We start from the raw sequence: 17,246 nt of genomic DNA on the forward strand, positions 1-17,246 counted from the left end.
TGTAAAAACTGCAAATCCTGGTCATATTACAACTTTCTCACTTGAAGGTTTACAAAGTGATTTTCCTGAGGAAAAAACAATTCAGATTTTAATACTGTCAAATATTAAAAGGCAGGAATTGTAGTTTGATGTAGGTCCTGGGTTCAGATCACTAAAGTCTCCCTATATAAGGTTGGGCAGCTCCCTTAATTTATTCTCTCTGAGTCTTAGCTTCCACCTCCACCAAATAAGGGGCTAAATGAGATGATCACTACGGTATTTCCTAGAGCTCGTTCCTGTTGTCATCCCCATTTCATGAATGAGAAAACTGAGACCCAGAAAATTAGTTTCCCAACAGAATTTATAAACCACAGATCCTGAGGTGGATTGTTCTTACTCTATAAAATAATTTTTGGTATAGTAGTGAATCAATAAATTAATTTATGTAGAATTGTTATGTTTATTATATTGGTTCTGCCTGTCCATGAACAATTGATATCTTTCCAATTTTTTTGATATGGTTTTGTGTGAAAATTATGTATCTGATGCTCTTAAGAAAGTATCTGGTTCAAACCCTTATTGTACAGAGGTGGAAACTGAGGCTCACATATTTTTAAGGGACTTCTCCAAGTCACACAGAGTAGTTAAACCAAGATTCTCTCATTCTAAGCCTTGTGCACTTTCTACTTCACATCTCTGCAAGTACCTTGGTCAAGACATATAAACTCCTCTAAGTCTTAGCAGGAATTTGTAAAGCATCAACTTTATTAAAAAAAAAAAAGAATGGAGCAATCTCTGGTGACCTTCCTTCCTTCTTCCTTCCTTCCTCCCTTCCTTCCTCCATTTCTTCCTCCCTTCCTCCCTCTTTCCTTCCTTCCTTCCTTCCTTCCTTCCTTCCTTCCTTCCTTCCTTCCTTCCTTCCTTCCTTCTTCTTCTTCTTCTTCTTCTTCTTCTTCTTCTTCTTCTTCCTTCCTTCCTTCCTTCCTTCCTTCCTTCCTCCTTCCTTCCTTCCTCCCTCCCTCCCTCCCTCCCTCTCCCTCTCCCTCTCCCTCTCCCTCTCCCTCTCCCTCTCCCTCTCCCTCTCCCTCTCCCTCTCCCTCTCCTTCTTCTTCTCTCTCTCCCTCTCCCTCTCCCTCTCCCTCTCCCTCCCTTCCTCCCTTCCTTGTTCTTAGACACTTAACACTTCCTAGCTGTGTGACCCTGGGCAAGTCACTTAACCCCAAAGTGCCTCAGATAACCACACAGAGGAAAACAGTAATGTCAAATTTATTTTCAAGAGTATTGCCTCATTTCAATCTAATGCTATTTTCCCTTCCTATCTTTATAGGCAGAACTGACATTTTGTACAGGAGACATTATTACTGTATTTGGTGAAATTGATGAAGATGGATTTTACTATGTAAGTTTTAGATATACCAAAAGAGGATATTCTCTGTGTGTCTGTGTGTGTGTGTGTGTGTGTGTGTGTGTGTGTGTGTGTGTAAAACGCTCACCTGTGAGGGGTAGAGGGTGTAGTATACAGAGTCGATCTCTGATCCAGGAAGACCTGGGTTTCTGACACATTCTGTCTGTGTGACCCTGAAACAAGTCATTCAAACTCCACTCTATACAACTTTCTAAGATGCTTTTCTTCCCAAAGCCTCATCCTGGCATGCCACGGTATGAGAGAACAAACCAAATAAAAAATATCATTAGATCTTTGTCCATACACATAATTTCTCTTTTCAGGCTTGGGAAGAACCCAAAGTGGGCCGGGATATTGTGACAGGGTGGAATATAAATATGCTGGTCCATGGTATCAATAAACATATATCCCTTCCCAACCTTCTTTGTCAACAAAAGCTTTGGTTGCCCATGAATGAAATAAAGTTCTTTCCAAGAATAAATTAAAAGGAATTAATTTGTGTTCCAAAATTATGTCAATAGGGCAGAAGCTCTAGCAGTTACCACCTGGTTAGAACAGATTCATGGATAGGCTCAGAGACAGATTCTGTATAACATTACAGACATGAGCCAAGGTAGGAGAAGCCCATCCCTGGCTGGGCTAAGTAGGGTCAAAAGGTTTCATTTTTTTTTACCCATAGTAATTTTCAAAGTTTTTATGCTAAGCTATAGAAGAACCATGAAACGTGTTGTAAGAGCAATTGCAAAAATCATGAATCCTTGACTTACAAATCAACATATATGTTTGAGAATATGACTGAATCAATTTATATATAATTATATATACATATTTATATGTAATTATCACTAATAATAATGTAGCCAGTATAGTGCCTTTTGAGCAACAAGGTGGTATAGTAGATAGGTCGTCAGTCTTGGAGGATCTGAATTCAGACACTTACTCAATGGATTACTTCCCCTTGTCTGTCTCAGTTTCCTCTCTAAAAATTATCTGGAGAAGGAAATGGCTGTTTCAGCTATCTTTACCAAGAAAACCCATGACTGAAACAACTCAAAAACAACAACAATACATAGTGTTTTACAAAAACTTTCATTTTATCCTAACAGTAGCCTTGGGAGATAGGTGCTATTTTTGTCTCCATTTTACTACTAAGGAGACGGAAGGCAGACAGGATTTACCTCTTGTCCAGGGTCACACAGGCAGTAAGTGATTGAGGCAGAATTTGAACTTAGATACTCCTGGCTCCAGGCTCACTACCTAGCAGCTCACCTCAAAGACTTGCTGTGCACCAAACACTGTTTGGGGCTGGAAATACAAATAAAGAAGCGGGGGCAGTCTGTGATCCCATATAGCCTATGTTCTGACTATGTTCCACACAAGTGGTCAGGGAAAAGTCTTTTTGTTGGAATGGATAGAATCCTCCATTAAAGTCCACTCCAATCCCATTATGGAAGCAACATTGACTTTTGACAGCTGTTGTCATTGAAGATCCATCAAATCTATCAAGCGGTAAAGATTTCTAGTACAGGCCGCAGGATAGTCTGTCATCTCAGAAGTAGCCTGGATAAATTTGGAGATGCTCCTGACCTGAGAATTGGCTACTAGGGAATGGATATATCTGTGATCTGGGTATCTCCCATAACTGTCTCATCTGGAACACGGAGATTTTGACAAGTGTCAATACAGCTTGCCTCTTTGCCAACAAAATAAAACTCTTGAATCCTTAAAGGAATCAAGTAGTTTATAAGGTTCTTAAACTCATATTATTTCTTAAAAACATTTATATACATCATATAAAACTCATTATTCTTACTTTTCACATGCATATGCGATTTGGTTCAACTTCTAATGCATAAAAGCTGTCAAAATGAATTTATCTACATGTCAGAGAAGTCCTGGCATTCACAAAAAGGAGCATCAGATATCATATAGTCCCTCATCCTTATCTTTCTTCAGCTAAGGGAACTAAGGACCAGAGAGGTGATTTTTTCATTAAGTTGTCCTTATTAAGTAGCACATAGGTAGCAGGACACTGAAATGTTTCTGGAATTAGCCTTTTTCATCTTTGGTGGGGTCAGTTGATCAGAAACTTCCAATGACTTTATATCCACTAATTAATTCATATTTTCAAGTCTAAAATATTGGCTCCAAGTTATTGAAGACTATTGTTTAATTAACCTGATATTTAAAAATAGTCAAACATTCAATAGCTTTAAAAAAAATGTAAATATAACCATAGTGGTGCAGTGATGAAAAACATTTTTGCTCATTTTTAAAAGTTGAACAAAAGATTCATCTTCCTGAGATCAAATCTGGGCTCAGACACTTTTGGTGTAACCCTGGACGAGTTCACTTGATCCTTTTTGTCTCAGTTTCTTCATTTGTAAAATGAGCTGGAGAAGGAAATGGAAAACCACTCCAGTATCTTTGCCATGAAAATCCCAAATCATGTCATGAAGAATTGATGTGATTGAAAAACTGAACATATATAACTATGATGAGTTAGTATAGTATAGCATATGAAGAGGTGGTCTCAGATTCAGGAAAAACTGGGTTTAAGTCTCATCTCTGATTCATGATTGAGTGACCAATACTATCTTATTTAATCCCTCAGTACAACCAGGTACTTTTTGAGTATGAGTTGAAGAAAACAAAAAACTAACAAAAAAGAAAATAAAAAAGTTCTGGATTTTCTTAAGTATAAGGTGAAAGTCTGCTCTTGTAGGTGGTTTTTTTTAACCAATATTTCTCTACACTGACAAAATCACAGGGCTTGAGCAAATCATAACAAATACTATTAAAATAATATTGCCACTTGAATGGAGAAGATTTTAAGAATTAAAAGTAAATTTAAAAATTTAATCTTAGAAGACAATTGAACGATTAATGATTTTTCTCTCTTCACATTTACACTTTTTCCTATGTCATAGGGAGAGCTTAATGGACAAAAGGGTCTGGTTCCTTCAAACTTTCTGGAAGAAGTGCCTGATGACGTAGAAGTCTACCTTTCGGATACACCATCTCGTTATTCTCAAGATGCCCCAATGCGTACCAAGGCTAAAAGGGTAAGCAATTGTATTACATATTTTTAATATATGTTCCAGTCTTTCATAATATGTTGTCTCATGCTTTTTTACACATGGACATTTTTTACTTGGGATTTGGGAATGGGGTGGGGGAAATGTACCACCTGAAACATTGCAATGTGTTCTGCTAGTTGCTCAGTGTTGGTTTCTTACTGAATCTAAAACTTTAAGTTATATTTTATTTGCTCTACCAAGCAGTTCCATTTTAATTCTAATTTGGTCAATTTTTATTCATAAGAAGCTTCCCATATCTTACATATTCCATAAAAGAGAAAGTGTAATAAAATAAAAAGGATAATAGTTCTTTATAGAGAAAACCTAAATTGATTTGGTGAGCAGTGGTTGCTATTTGCTTGTCTTCCATTAAGGTTTATCAATTCCTCTCTAACATTAACATTAGTGTACTATTTCCAATACATTTTTTTAATCTGAGATTACATTCGTGTTGAGTGTTTCATCTTTATTTTGTTTCATCACTTCAAGTTTTTCTATATTATATATTTTATATATATTTTTATTTTTTGCTCATCTGCTTGGAAACAGAAGAAGAGTGTTCATTTCACACCTTAATAAGGCAATGTAGCCTTCACGTAAGTGAGCAACTGAAGATACCAATAAAGATACCAATTTAAGCTACCTTGCAATAACTAATGCAGTAGTCTTAAGACTTAACTGTGGGATTCAAAAAAAGAAATATGTCTCAAAAAATCATTGGCCCCAAAATCTGAGGATGTTGCTTTTTCTCAGTTATGAAGCTTAACTGAATTTGTCATAAAATAAATTCTCTCGTATCCATTCCTCACTACCATATTACAACAAATTCATGAAAAGGTCAACATTTGGAACATATTTCTTAATGAAGAAAGTATTTCTGTTTATGTAGAGAAGTGTTCCAATGTCTAAGGATTCCAAAAAGCAAAAGCTGCAGATTGCATTGTTAGCCAATCCCTGAAAAAAAAGACATGCTCCATTACTTGAAAGACTTTTATCCACCCCTCCAGAAAAATTCATATGGAAGATTAAAATTCACATGAATAGTTTAATCAAGTTGGCCTGGAGTTGTCTCATACCATTAGCAACCTCAAATCCTGGCTTGAACTACCTAGAAATGTTTTCTTAGGCAGTTCGACTTCTGTATTTAAAAATGTAATGATATATAACCCATCACAGATATTTTAAAAACAAAGACGCAAAATGAGCCAAACTCTGGGAGACACTGAATAGTGTTTGGTTTACCAATGCAATGTTAACTGTCATGGGTCATGCAGCTCAGTGGATGAATGCATTAGGCTAAAGACATGGTATCTTCAGGTGTACTTGGGATGCTTTACTAAATTGTTTTCCATTAGAATTAGGCCTTGATTTTAAATCCAAGGAAGCTTGAAGACCCTTAGCTAATTTTCTTTTTCTATAGAACAAGGAACATGTTGTATTAAAAATAAGATCTGACCTAAAATAATAAGGATTGTGGGGAAAGTGAATTCTATCATATACATTAAAACATGTATCTAATTGTGTGGCCTTCTTTAGGCAAACAGTAACTGCATTGTACGATCAGAATAAAAGAATTCAACCAATAGGGTTCAAGGATTGTGTTATATCTAGAATATGCTGAAATTCTCTCAAGTCCTAAGCACTGAAAAAAATTCATCTTTACTTTGAAATATACAAAGCACACTTTCAAAATAATAAGGGCCTTTAAGCTTTCTTTGATTGCAATTAAGGTTCATTTTAGTTTTTTTTTCTTTTTAACCAATGTGCCATCTCTCTCCAATATATACATATAGCACAGTAAATTGTACAAAATGATTCAGACATCAGAATTTTACATCATCAGAGTGGTTTTTTGTTATTGTTTTGTTTTGTTTTGAATACAATAGGAATTTCTTTGGGAAACTTTTGCTCCCAAGATTCAATTGCTGGTACTTAGCCCATTGTACTTATCCTGGGCTAACTGCTATGTTAATTCAAAAAGCTCAAATTACGATTTGCCGAAATTTTCTCTTTTTTTCTTTTGCCATTATTTTGGCAAAATGAAATGTGGCAATTGTTCAGAACCATTAGGTCCCCAAAGCATGTGTCTTAACGCTTGGTGGCCGCTGTACTTTGGGAGGTGATGCTTATATATAAATTTGCCTTTGGTATAACTTAAGCCACTGATAGAAGAAGTAAGCCTCTTTGCCCCCTTTTGGTGGGAAATGGTCCCTTAAGATGTTACCCCCACTAAGTTGATGTTGTTAGCTTTCAAACATTCAATAAACTGTCACAATATACCTACTAGGTTCCTCCTGAGAATACAGGTACGTCAAGGAGAGCACCATCCCCCACAGTCCATCTCCATTCTGGGTCACCTCCGTCATCTATGGGTTCTGGTAGTCCTGGGAGAGGCAGGGAAAGGGCCTCGAAAAAGAAAAAGGGTCTGCTTTCCAAAGGGAAGAAACTTCTGAGAAAACTGGGTGCAGTGAAGTGATCTATGTACTTCCGGACGACTTGTAACGACTGGCCTAAGTAATTTCCTTTCATCCCAAACTAGGGCTTTCATGACTCACTCAAGTACTTTTGAAAAACATCATCTTCTTTTTTTTTTTCTTTTCCCCTTCCTTTCTGACACCAGTAGGGGGAAAAATGCAATTTTGCACTATGGTCCACTTTAACCGACTGCAAGAGTAAAGTGGGCCTGTTGTTCTTTCCAAGTCATTGTTGCCAATCTGCTCTGATTTTTCCAAAGTATGATTTGTGGGGGAGGGGGGAATCATTAAACAACAGGTGGATGAACAGCTATACTCCCCACCTACAATATCTCATCTTTCTGCATTTGTTATCTGCCCTTAAAGGGATGACTTTCAAGTTTCTCCTGTTCCAAATGCTTGCCTCATGATGCGTAAATGTCACTTAACTATGGTCTTGAAATTCCTAGTTTATTCAGCCTTGATGTTCTGCCTTATAAAATGCACAGTGATTTGTACTGTCTAGTAAATATACAGTGTATACTTTGTATGTGTTCTACATTCAAATGTCTTCATTCTCATTGAAACACGAGTTTGAAACTGAATAACCTGTTGCTGGTTCCATTTTATGTCTGCAATTTGGGAGAAAAAAGAAAAAAAGAACAGTAAATTCATTTTAATTCTATTTTAGACATTAGCCCGAGTTCACTGATTGGGGGAAAAATAATTCCAGATACAACCTAAAAATAAACTTCTCATGCCCTATCAGTCTTTCACAAATAAAATCAAAACACTTTGTAAAATCCATTTTGGGCTATTCTCCTCCATGTAATGTCTGAGTCCTCCAACTTGCTGGAAAGCAAGCTTTTTTGCCCCTTCCGTGTTCTTCTGTAGCTTGTGCAAGTTTTGGTTCAATCATTTTTCATTTTATTAATGTCAGTGTGAAATACACGGAAATGGGCTCATCAGTTTGGTGTCACGTGTGCATGTGTGTCTAAAATGCTACACCAGGCACAAAAGGCACGAGGAAGGCATCCTAAAATTCTGAGCCCCACCTGCTTCCATGCCCATTTTTCAGTATTGGCATCTGCTGAACAAAAGCGGTCTTACCAGTTGCTGGCCAATCTATTTGGCAGTGACTCTTTTGTAACTCTTGTCCCCTTGAAAATTGTTTTTACTGTTTATACATACTTTTCAGACTGCCTTTCTTTTGTAACTTATGAAAGGTTTATAAATGATCAAAGCTTCCCCCCCATTGTGTCTTCAAAGAACTCGACTGTAAATTATTGTAAAAAAAAAAAAAAGCAATTATTTGTGTGTGCTAGATGTATGAAATTCAAGACAACTACTGGCCTAAACTTGTGGTTAAATATTGTGTGGGTGTGTGCATGTGTACAGTTCATGTAAGATATTTTATGTAAATAAAATATTTGATATTTTATAGAATGTTGTTGAGAAATTTCTTTGGACTTGTTGGAGGTTTGGTCATTAATGTCATATAACGAAGACATGTACATAAAAACACATAGCAAAGGAAATGGAATGTTCTTCCTTCAACAGAAAGAGTCTTGGTATAATTGTGTTTCAAATATAATCAGTTTCCTTTGTTATCCTATGTATTATTTTATATACTTAAAAATATTGTCCATTTATATATTTAAAAACAGCATAGGATTCACCAGATTACCAGTGGGGTCCATGACACACAAAAATATTAATGCTGCAAGTATTTGCGAAATATGTACCCAGTCAATGCATGATCATTGTAAAAGACCCAGTTAAAGACACATAAATGAAGGCATAATTGGCAATTTTTGTTGCCTTAGACAAGAGGTACAGAAACAAAATTACCCAGAGGATGATGGAGAAGGCAGCAGGAGGAAATCAACGAAGGGCAGTTTCTATGTTTTTGAAAAGCTACCAGTGTCATTTAATTTTGGCATCCCAACGGAGTCAAAATCCCAGTCACTCTGATCTGGTTAAGGGTCTGAATAAAGACAATAGTGACTAAAAACCTGAACAGGTATCTCTTTGTATTTTGGTGTGATGTGGTCCCCTACTACTAGATATCAGTTAAAGTCTTTGTAGATTGAACAGAAACATTTCATTTCTCAAAAGATCCAAGAAGAGATTTTTTGTCTTTGCTCACACAATTCAATTCATTCTACTGAGAAATGCTTTCCCCAAAGGTCTTCATATAGTGGGGATAAAGAGTAGGCTCACTGCTAGGTCATAGGGGATGATTGTTTGGTTCAACCCAGATTTGAAGCTGGTGGGGAGGAATTCTTGACTCAGAAAAAGAAGAAAGTCATTTTGGCTCCCAGAAAATGATCATCTACTTCTAATTAAATGAAATACAGAAAGTATTGAGCAAACCAGGCAAGACACTTAAGAAATACAAAGGGGAAAAACATTTGCTGTCTTCCAGGGATTTACATTCTACTGTGAGTTACATATAAATGGATTTGTACTTAAAATACTTTATCTTCACTAGGCAAGTGATTAAAACATCACCTATGTTCCTATCATCTTCAATTTTTTGCCCAAAACTTTTGAAATCTTAGATTTCTGTTTTTCCAGAAACTTGGATAAATGGGTTTTTTTTTGGGTGGAAATGGTATTTAATGGGAAGGGAGTCAAACTTTGGTCATAAAACTTAAGGTCTCCTTTTCCTATTAAGAAACCGTGATCAGGAATTTAGCTTGAACCTAAAAATTACATCCCCTAAATTAATTATATTTAAGAGAGCAGATAGATAGATAGATTTATTTTCAATTTATGGAACAAAGTAAAATTTTCTGAAATAGTACAATAAAAAGGTGATTTCATATGAAACTATAAATCTACTCTGTATAACTTGCTATTCCCTCCAAATGTACAACAAAGTAATCATGTAAATTTCTTTTTTTTTTCTTTCCTTCTCCCCTCCAAAGATGGCTACCATTAGACACAAATAGGTGTGTGTGTATGTGTATATTTATGAAGTAAGGTATTGAGAAAATAGAATAGTCCAGAGTGCATAAATCATGAGCTGAGGACCCACATGAAATGGTCATTCGCCAATCAAGAGAGGGAACCTCAAGGTAAAAACATCTCTAAGGTGTGTGGGTGTATAAAATTATTTTATACATCTGTTTATCAGTTATTTCTCTGGATGCAAATAGCATCTTTCTTCATATGTACTTTTTTAAAAATTTATATATTTATAGCAGTCAACATGATGCGGTTCTAGTGATAGAAAATTAAAGTGTGAGAACTGATGTGAGAATCCCCTCTGGTCTCAGGGTAGGTCCAACACGAAAGAATTCATGAACCCGAAATTTGATGGCAAAAAGAAGTTTTATTTTTCACTAAGAAGCACTCTCTTAATGGACAAATCTCTTAATGAGGAGATTTGTAAAGACTGGGTAAACAGAAACTTATTTTATGAGCAAATGTAGGGGGGGAGGTGGCACTGAAGGCAGTTTGAGTTGATTATCAGACCAAGATTTCCAATTGAATGAAATCATTTTGAAGGCTTTTTTCTAGAGTCTGGAATTTCCTGAAAGTGATCTGGCTACCCCCAAAAGATCAATGGAAGGGGGGTGATTTGCCCAAGATCTCCAATTGCCACTTATCTTAGAAAAGGCCTATCTGGAAAGTATGCCCCCTTCCAGATTCTCTGGAGTCTGAGACCCCAAATCTCCCTTCTTTTACCTATCAAAAGGGACACAGTTTCAGAGTGATTCTTTTACAACACATTAAAGGGGATACAGTTTCAGAGTTCACTCCCTTCAAACATGACTTAGTCACTCAATGTTGATCTTAAAAACAATATTGCTACTACTATAGTGTTCTCTTGGTTCTGTTCGTTTCATCCTTCACTATTTCATGCAAGCCTTTCCATGCCTTTGCCTAAAATTTTCTACCCACCCTATTCCCCAGTTTTCTCATTTCTTTGAATATTCAGAAGACTTCTATGCTCTTTCAGTTGTTTACATTGTTTACTCTTCAAACCAGTAAAATTCCAATATTATCAGTCTTCCACTCCCTACCTGCCTACTGTATTAGTTCTTTTTCACATTCCATTTTTATAATTGTTCCTTTTTATCATTTCCTACCCAAGTTTGTTTTTTTTTTTTAGAATCATCCCATCATGTGCAATTTGGCCCCAATCTTTCTTTCAAACTATCTTAGTAATGATACACACACACACACCCCCCTGAAAGGCTTTCAGTTCCTCAAATTTCCTTTTTTTTTTCCCCTTATTCATTTTTTTTCTCATTTTTTGCTGGGTAAATTATTTTTGGCTACAATCCCACCTTTTTGCTCTTTGAAATATGTTCTAAGACCTATGTTCTTTAAGAACAAAAGCTACTATGTTTTTGGCTTTTTTGTTTTTTTGAGAAGCAACCAGGGTTAATGACTTGGTCAGGTCATATAACTACAAAGTGTTAAGTATCTGAGGCTACATTTGAACTCAGGTCCTCCTGACTCCATGGCTGGTGCTCTATCCACTGCACCATTTAGCTGCCCTAAAGCTACTATGTTTGTGAAATTCTTACATAATTCCACAGTATAAATTGTGAATTTTTTTTGTTGCTAAGAATATTTTCCCTGTAATCTGAAAATTTTGAAATTTAGCTATGGTAGTGAATGGCAGATTTTTTTTCATTTCTATTTTATCCTTTTGTAGAGAAATTTCAGGGCAATTTTCCTTAATTTCTTGCAATATTGTATCCAGATTATTTTTTGATCATAACTTTCAGGTAGTGCACAATTCTTACATGTCTCTCCTTGATCTATTCTTCAAATGACTTGTTTTTCTAATGAGATATTTTTGGTCTCTTCTATTTTTTCTAGTTTGAATATTTCTCAGTGTCTTGTAATGTCATTCAATTCCTCTTGATGAACTTTAATTTCCATGAAGTCATCTTCCTAAGATTTTGAACCTCTTTTCCCAAACGGTTAACTTTATTTGAATAATTTTCTTGGATTGCTTTTATTTTTTCCTAGTTTTTCCTCCGTCTCTCTGATTTTTGAAATTCTTTTAAAGTTTTTCCAAGAACTCTTTTTGGACTTGTGACCATTTAAAGTTATTCTTCAGGGCAGGGGTGGTTTTTTTTTAAAATCTTAATATATTCCTCTGAATATGAATCCAAATAATCTTTTACAACAAAGTAGCTATCTATGGTTGGATTTTTTTTCCTTTGCCAATTCATTTTATTTTTATTTTACTTTATTTTGTTTTAATTTATTTTTAGCAGCTTATAATTATCATCAGATTTTAATCCTGACTTGTGGATAATGTTGCCCTAGGTTTTCCTTATTGTTTCAGTCCCAGGGTCTCCTCTCCTCCTCTAAATCACAATTAGGACATTTTTGGGACAGCATGACTGGGGATCCTTTCTCCCTGCAGTACCACAGGGCTTATGCTCAATCCTCCCTGGACACAGCCATTGAGCCCAATGAATCTGACTTCCAGAAACAATGTTGGGGAGGGGAGTAGAGGAGAGTGCCCTTCAATCCTCCCCCACTTAGCTTGTCTGCTGTTCCTTGGATGAAAATTTGTGAGGTAAAAGTTCCTGAGGCGGGAAGTCTTGTCCACATAGTGATGGAGCTGCCCTTAAGGCAGCTGTTTGTTGATTCAATGAAGCCAATTTCAGAGACTCTACACTACACTCTAGTCAAACCTCAGCATCTGAAGGCCCTGTCTTTTTTGAGGTCTTCTCAAATTATCTTAGGAATATAATGCTTTACCCCTTTATTTTTTGCTTTACATTCTTTGTAGCGATTTTCTGTTTGTGGAGGAAATCTGGATGGATTGGAAATTTCTGGCTTATTCCATCAAATTTCAAGAATGCCCTCCAGATGGATATAATTCTATTCTGGGACCCCTACTCTGAGAAAACAGTAGTCAGCCTCTGGCCCCAAACTCTTGCTTCCTCTGCAGAAAGAACAAAACTTACCTGGGAAAAGGGTAGAGGAAGAAGCTAGAAAAGTCTATTCTTGGCCACCCCACCATTTATCACTTTTTACACAAATTTTCTCTATGATGATTCTCATAAATGTTGATTTCTTTTTAGGTAAGTGAAGCAGGATGGGGTGAAATTTCAAAATAAAAAAAGTGATCAAGATACTGTATGCTGCCAAATAGGCTTAGTGAAATTGACCTTTATAAATATATTTATATATTATAAATATATATAAATATTATAAACCTAGTTTATTTGGGGGGGAGGGATCCGGGTTAAATGATTTGCCCAGGAACAGCTAGTGTCAAATGTCTGAGGCTGGATTTGAATTCAAGTCTTCCTGACTCCAAGGCTGGTGCTCTACCTACTGTGTCACCTAGCTGCTCCCATACCTTATAATTTTAAATACTTTTCATGAACCAGTTTGGAAAATAGACTACTATTATCATGGTGACAAAATTCAAAACAGTAGTAACATGCACAACTTTATTTAACTATAGTATCACATCTTAATCTCAAATTAGTTGCCATCATTATCTATTCTGACTTTAACATACATTTTTAGCAAAGTAGAATTTGGGCCTTTTTGTATACAGTAATTCCTTAAGAAAAAGTAGTTAAGGATCACTCTTCCTTTAAAGTATTAGTTTGTTATTATTTAAGCATACAAGTCAAAATGAATCAAAATATTGAAATTTTAAAATAAAAAAAAAATAATCCATGGAAACTCATGACCCAATCTGCAAAATTCACCAATCTTTGGCTAAAGACAGGTATATTCATGTACTTTCTCAATTTTTTTTGCAATGAGAAAGTTCTTTAATACAACTTAATTACTTTGTATTGATTACTCTAGTGGGCCCATTGTTATGCTTGAAGTAGATGGGAAGAGCAGTAATCAGAAAAAAACACTTTTTCTTTTATCAGGTTTAGAAATGTAAAATGTTATGTGTTCATAGCCTTTCTTCAATTTATTCAATCTTATGTCCTGTGACTTTATGTGGATGTATTCATCAGTCTCTTTTTTTGCAGCTAGCAAATCAGTTCAAAAGAAAAAGATAGAGGAGGGGACGAGAAAAAAGGAAATTAAGGAAAACAAGAATATCAACTGCCCACCCATCCCCAATAATACTGAGAATACAGTGCTGTGTTTTAATTTTTAGACTGATACGTTGCATTATTTTTGTTTTTGCAAAAATTAACAAACCAGAAAACCATGGGTTCTCTATCTTCTGTTGGAAAAAAATTAGATTGTCCCTATTTTTTCCCCAAACAAACAACAACAATGTTTATAAAGCTATTCCTTAGGTTAAATGACAAAAGAAATATAGGCCTCAGACATGAACTTCAACAAAGTTCAACAAAGACTAAGGACACATCAAGGTCCTAAACTGAGTAATTTACCCTCTGAATTCATAGAAAACAACACATGTACTTTTAAATAAAATATGCAAAATGAAACATTTAAGTAAACAAATTTAGACTATCCTCTGTTAATACTACATTGTTTAACAGCAAAATATTGCTAAGATAATTTCCTATCTTGAATCTACATCACAATCTTAGATATGAATCATCATTAAATCACAATAAAATTAATTTTCCCTGTCTACCAGACTCTGTGGGTCCCATTCTCCATAATGGCTACCTCCCTTACTTGAGGATGGTTCTTCTTTGTAGTTCTCTTATTTTCCCAAAAGAATTCTCACTTGAGCCAGCAGCTCTTCAAATAGTATTTACCAATAAGTATAAAGAAAACCCAAATCTCCTGCAAGAATCTTCCTATTCTGTATTTCATGTAAAGTTGATTCCAAGATTCTTTTGAAAATTTCCATCTGTGAATGAAGTCTGGAGGGTCTGCTATTCAAAGGAAATAAAGACGATCTGACAGGTCCTTACTGGGAGTTTTACGAACATTCTGGCCGACCAGGAAAGCCAGTTTGTGGGCATATTGGCATGGAGCTGGAACTCGAATCACACCCTTTAGTGGAGGGGAAAACAATTCAATATTTAGTTTGCCAGCTGTATTTTAAGTCCTTTCAATGTTAAGTAAAAGTCTTCTGAATAATGAGTAGTCAATAAGCATTTATTATCTACAATGTTTGTTTCCATTTTCCAAAAAACACCTTTCTAATTTAGTCTTATAGCATCAGTAAATCTTTCACCATCAGCAACTTGCTAGTTACTACTAGTAACCCTTAGCATATAAATCCTTGGATGCAGACTGAGCCCTTGAGAACGTGGGTCATACAGCTATTATGGCAGAGCATTAGAACCCAAGTCTTCATGATTCCAAGTTAAAGCCTTCCCTAGAAGATTACTTATTATCTACTCTGAATTTACCTAATAAGTACAGCTTTAGTTACATTTTATCCTCCTCACTAGAATGGGATTCCATGTCTTTTTTTTGTCAACTGGTTTGTTGACAGCATTCCATCCCTCAACTTTTCCTCATAAATTAGACTTACACATAAATTAGATGCTGATACAGCAAGCATTCTTAACTATTTATGTATCCTGGATAATCTTTGGTAGTTTATAGAAGTCTGTGGATGTCTTCTCAGAATAAGATTTTTAAGCACACAAAATTAAAGACATGGGATTACAAAGGAAACCAAATTTTATTGAAAATAAAATGTATCTCTCCACAAAATTTGATCCATGGACCCCCTTAAAAATCTGTGAATCATAAGAGAAGGAAGAGAAAAATACTTACAGTCCAGTTATAATACATGTAGCACAGCTTATAAGTTAAGCACTGTATTTGGTCAGGTTTCAGGTTAGTATTATCAAAGACCACATTATAATGTGTCGGTGTCACACTACCTGCCTTTGCAGACTGACTTATGATAAAGAAGTCATACCTGTAATTACAAAACACAAAAATGCCCATCCATAAGAAAATTGAGGGGTTGCTACAGTTCACTGATATATAGTAGAAGCTATTAGTTTAAGACTACAAACAACTACATTTCAAACATTTGGAGTCAAGAAGCATGGGTTAATTTAGACAGTCAATAAAAGATGTCAAAATTGCTGCCAAAATTATTTTGGTAGTTAGACTTCAAACTTCATTCTCTGCTTGCAATGTGCTTCAGGAAAAAAGCTAGATATTCAGTGTTAATAAATATTTATTAAGTGTCTACTATGTGCCAGAGATTGTCATAAGTACTGGCTAGAAAATATGGAAAAAGAGAAAAGTCAATCTCTGCCCTCAAGGAGCTTGCAATCCAATAAAGGAAGAGAACATACAAAATGAGGCTCAAAAAGGGGTAAAAGTGACGATAGGACCATAAAACCTTTAGAAATATTTAAAGGTTGGTTCTAGAAAAAATGAAGTTGAAGAATGATTGTTTAATTGATAAGTTTAAAGACAGCCCATTTAATAATCTTCTTCCTAGATCTATGTTATTAGAAAATCCATCAACATATAAATTTATCTTTTTTTAAAATTGTACTTGAAAAGAATTTAATCAATATATGCTCATGATGAGAAGAAACAAGAATGGTAAGCAAGTGTCATCGTTAAGTGATATAGGCTCTTTTTAGAGTAATTTAAATTTATCTTTTATCAATGAAAACATTTTTAATAATTCTGATTTATTAGAACTATCTACTTGCCCTTATGAAGATCAAAATTCACTATGGATAACCAGTGGGAAAAAATTGTCTTACCTAAGTGAAATTTTAAAACAAAATTATATTGAAGTATTTGAGGGATTTTGTAAATAATGATGTAAAATCAATATTTTGATTCCCAAAACTCAACAGAAAACTAAAAAGAGATTACCACTGGTCATCACTATTCCTGAAGCTGAAAGATGTGACATTTTCATAAACACAAACTATATGATGGCAAGAAATAATGTATCAGCAACTCACATGTCAGATTTAATGACAATGCATTTATTGGGAAAAGATTCAGTGGATTGGGAAGCAATGCCATTTGTCAAATTATGGTTGAATTACAACTGTAGATTGACTGTGGATACAAGATTTGGCAAAAATCAACAAAAAGTATTCTGTAAGAAATTATATAGAACTTATAATAAAGAATAATATTCATTCCACTATTATTTGTAAATTGTATTACATATCATTTATATCAGTAAAATAAATTTATGCATGTACATACATGCATACTTTTTTCTGTAAAGCTGATTGTTAAATCTTTACCAGCATATCAAAAGTTTAACTTCACAAAATAATAAAAATCACTTAAGGGGAAAAGAGCCTATGAAGATACTGACAAATTCCAGGTGAAACAGGTTATTTTGAGAGCATCTGTAGATGAAACTAAAGGATAGATAAAATGAAATAGATCTGCCACTGTTTTTGAGGATTCTATTATCATAGGTAGTAATAATGGAAATAC

General features: G+C 35.1%; 2 protein-coding genes across 8 annotated transcripts in view; one reads left to right on the forward strand and one right to left on the reverse strand.

Annotated features, from left to right (window-relative positions):
• RIMBP2 (RIMS binding protein 2) overlaps window positions 1-8,363 on the forward strand; it is a 494,357-nt gene extending 485,994 nt beyond the window's left edge. For 4 of the 7 annotated variants that reach the window (XM_051972603.1, XM_051972605.1, XM_051972607.1 and 1 more), the window contains 3 exons: window positions 1,307-1,378; window positions 4,315-4,449; window positions 6,752-8,363. In XM_051972603.1, coding sequence (XP_051828563.1) covers window positions 1,307-1,378; window positions 4,315-4,449; window positions 6,752-6,940 — 396 coding nt within the window. In that variant the 3' untranslated portion in view covers window positions 6,941-8,363. Of the gene's footprint in view, window positions 1-1,306; window positions 1,379-4,314; window positions 4,450-5,013 lie in introns of all 7 variants that reach the window. The other 3 variants (XM_051972606.1, XM_051972609.1, XM_051972604.1) reach the window with 2 other exon arrangements.
• Window positions 8,364-14,668: 6,305 nt separating this feature from the next.
• Window positions 14,669-17,246, reverse strand: part of LOC127548452 (piwi-like protein 1) — a 62,848-nt gene continuing 60,270 nt past the window's right edge. Inside the window, exons 19-20 of the mRNA XM_051975875.1 lie at window positions 15,588-15,735; window positions 14,669-14,852 (exon numbers count right to left, since the gene is read on the reverse strand). Of these exons, the coding sequence (XP_051831835.1) occupies window positions 14,736-14,852; window positions 15,588-15,735 (265 nt within the window). The 3' untranslated portion in view covers window positions 14,669-14,735. The remainder of the gene's footprint in view (window positions 14,853-15,587; window positions 15,736-17,246) is intronic.

Source organism: Antechinus flavipes, chromosome 1 (assembly GCF_016432865.1).
Source record: "Antechinus flavipes isolate AdamAnt ecotype Samford, QLD, Australia chromosome 1, AdamAnt_v2, whole genome shotgun sequence".
Lineage (NCBI taxonomy): Eukaryota > Metazoa > Chordata > Mammalia > Dasyuromorphia > Dasyuridae > Antechinus > Antechinus flavipes.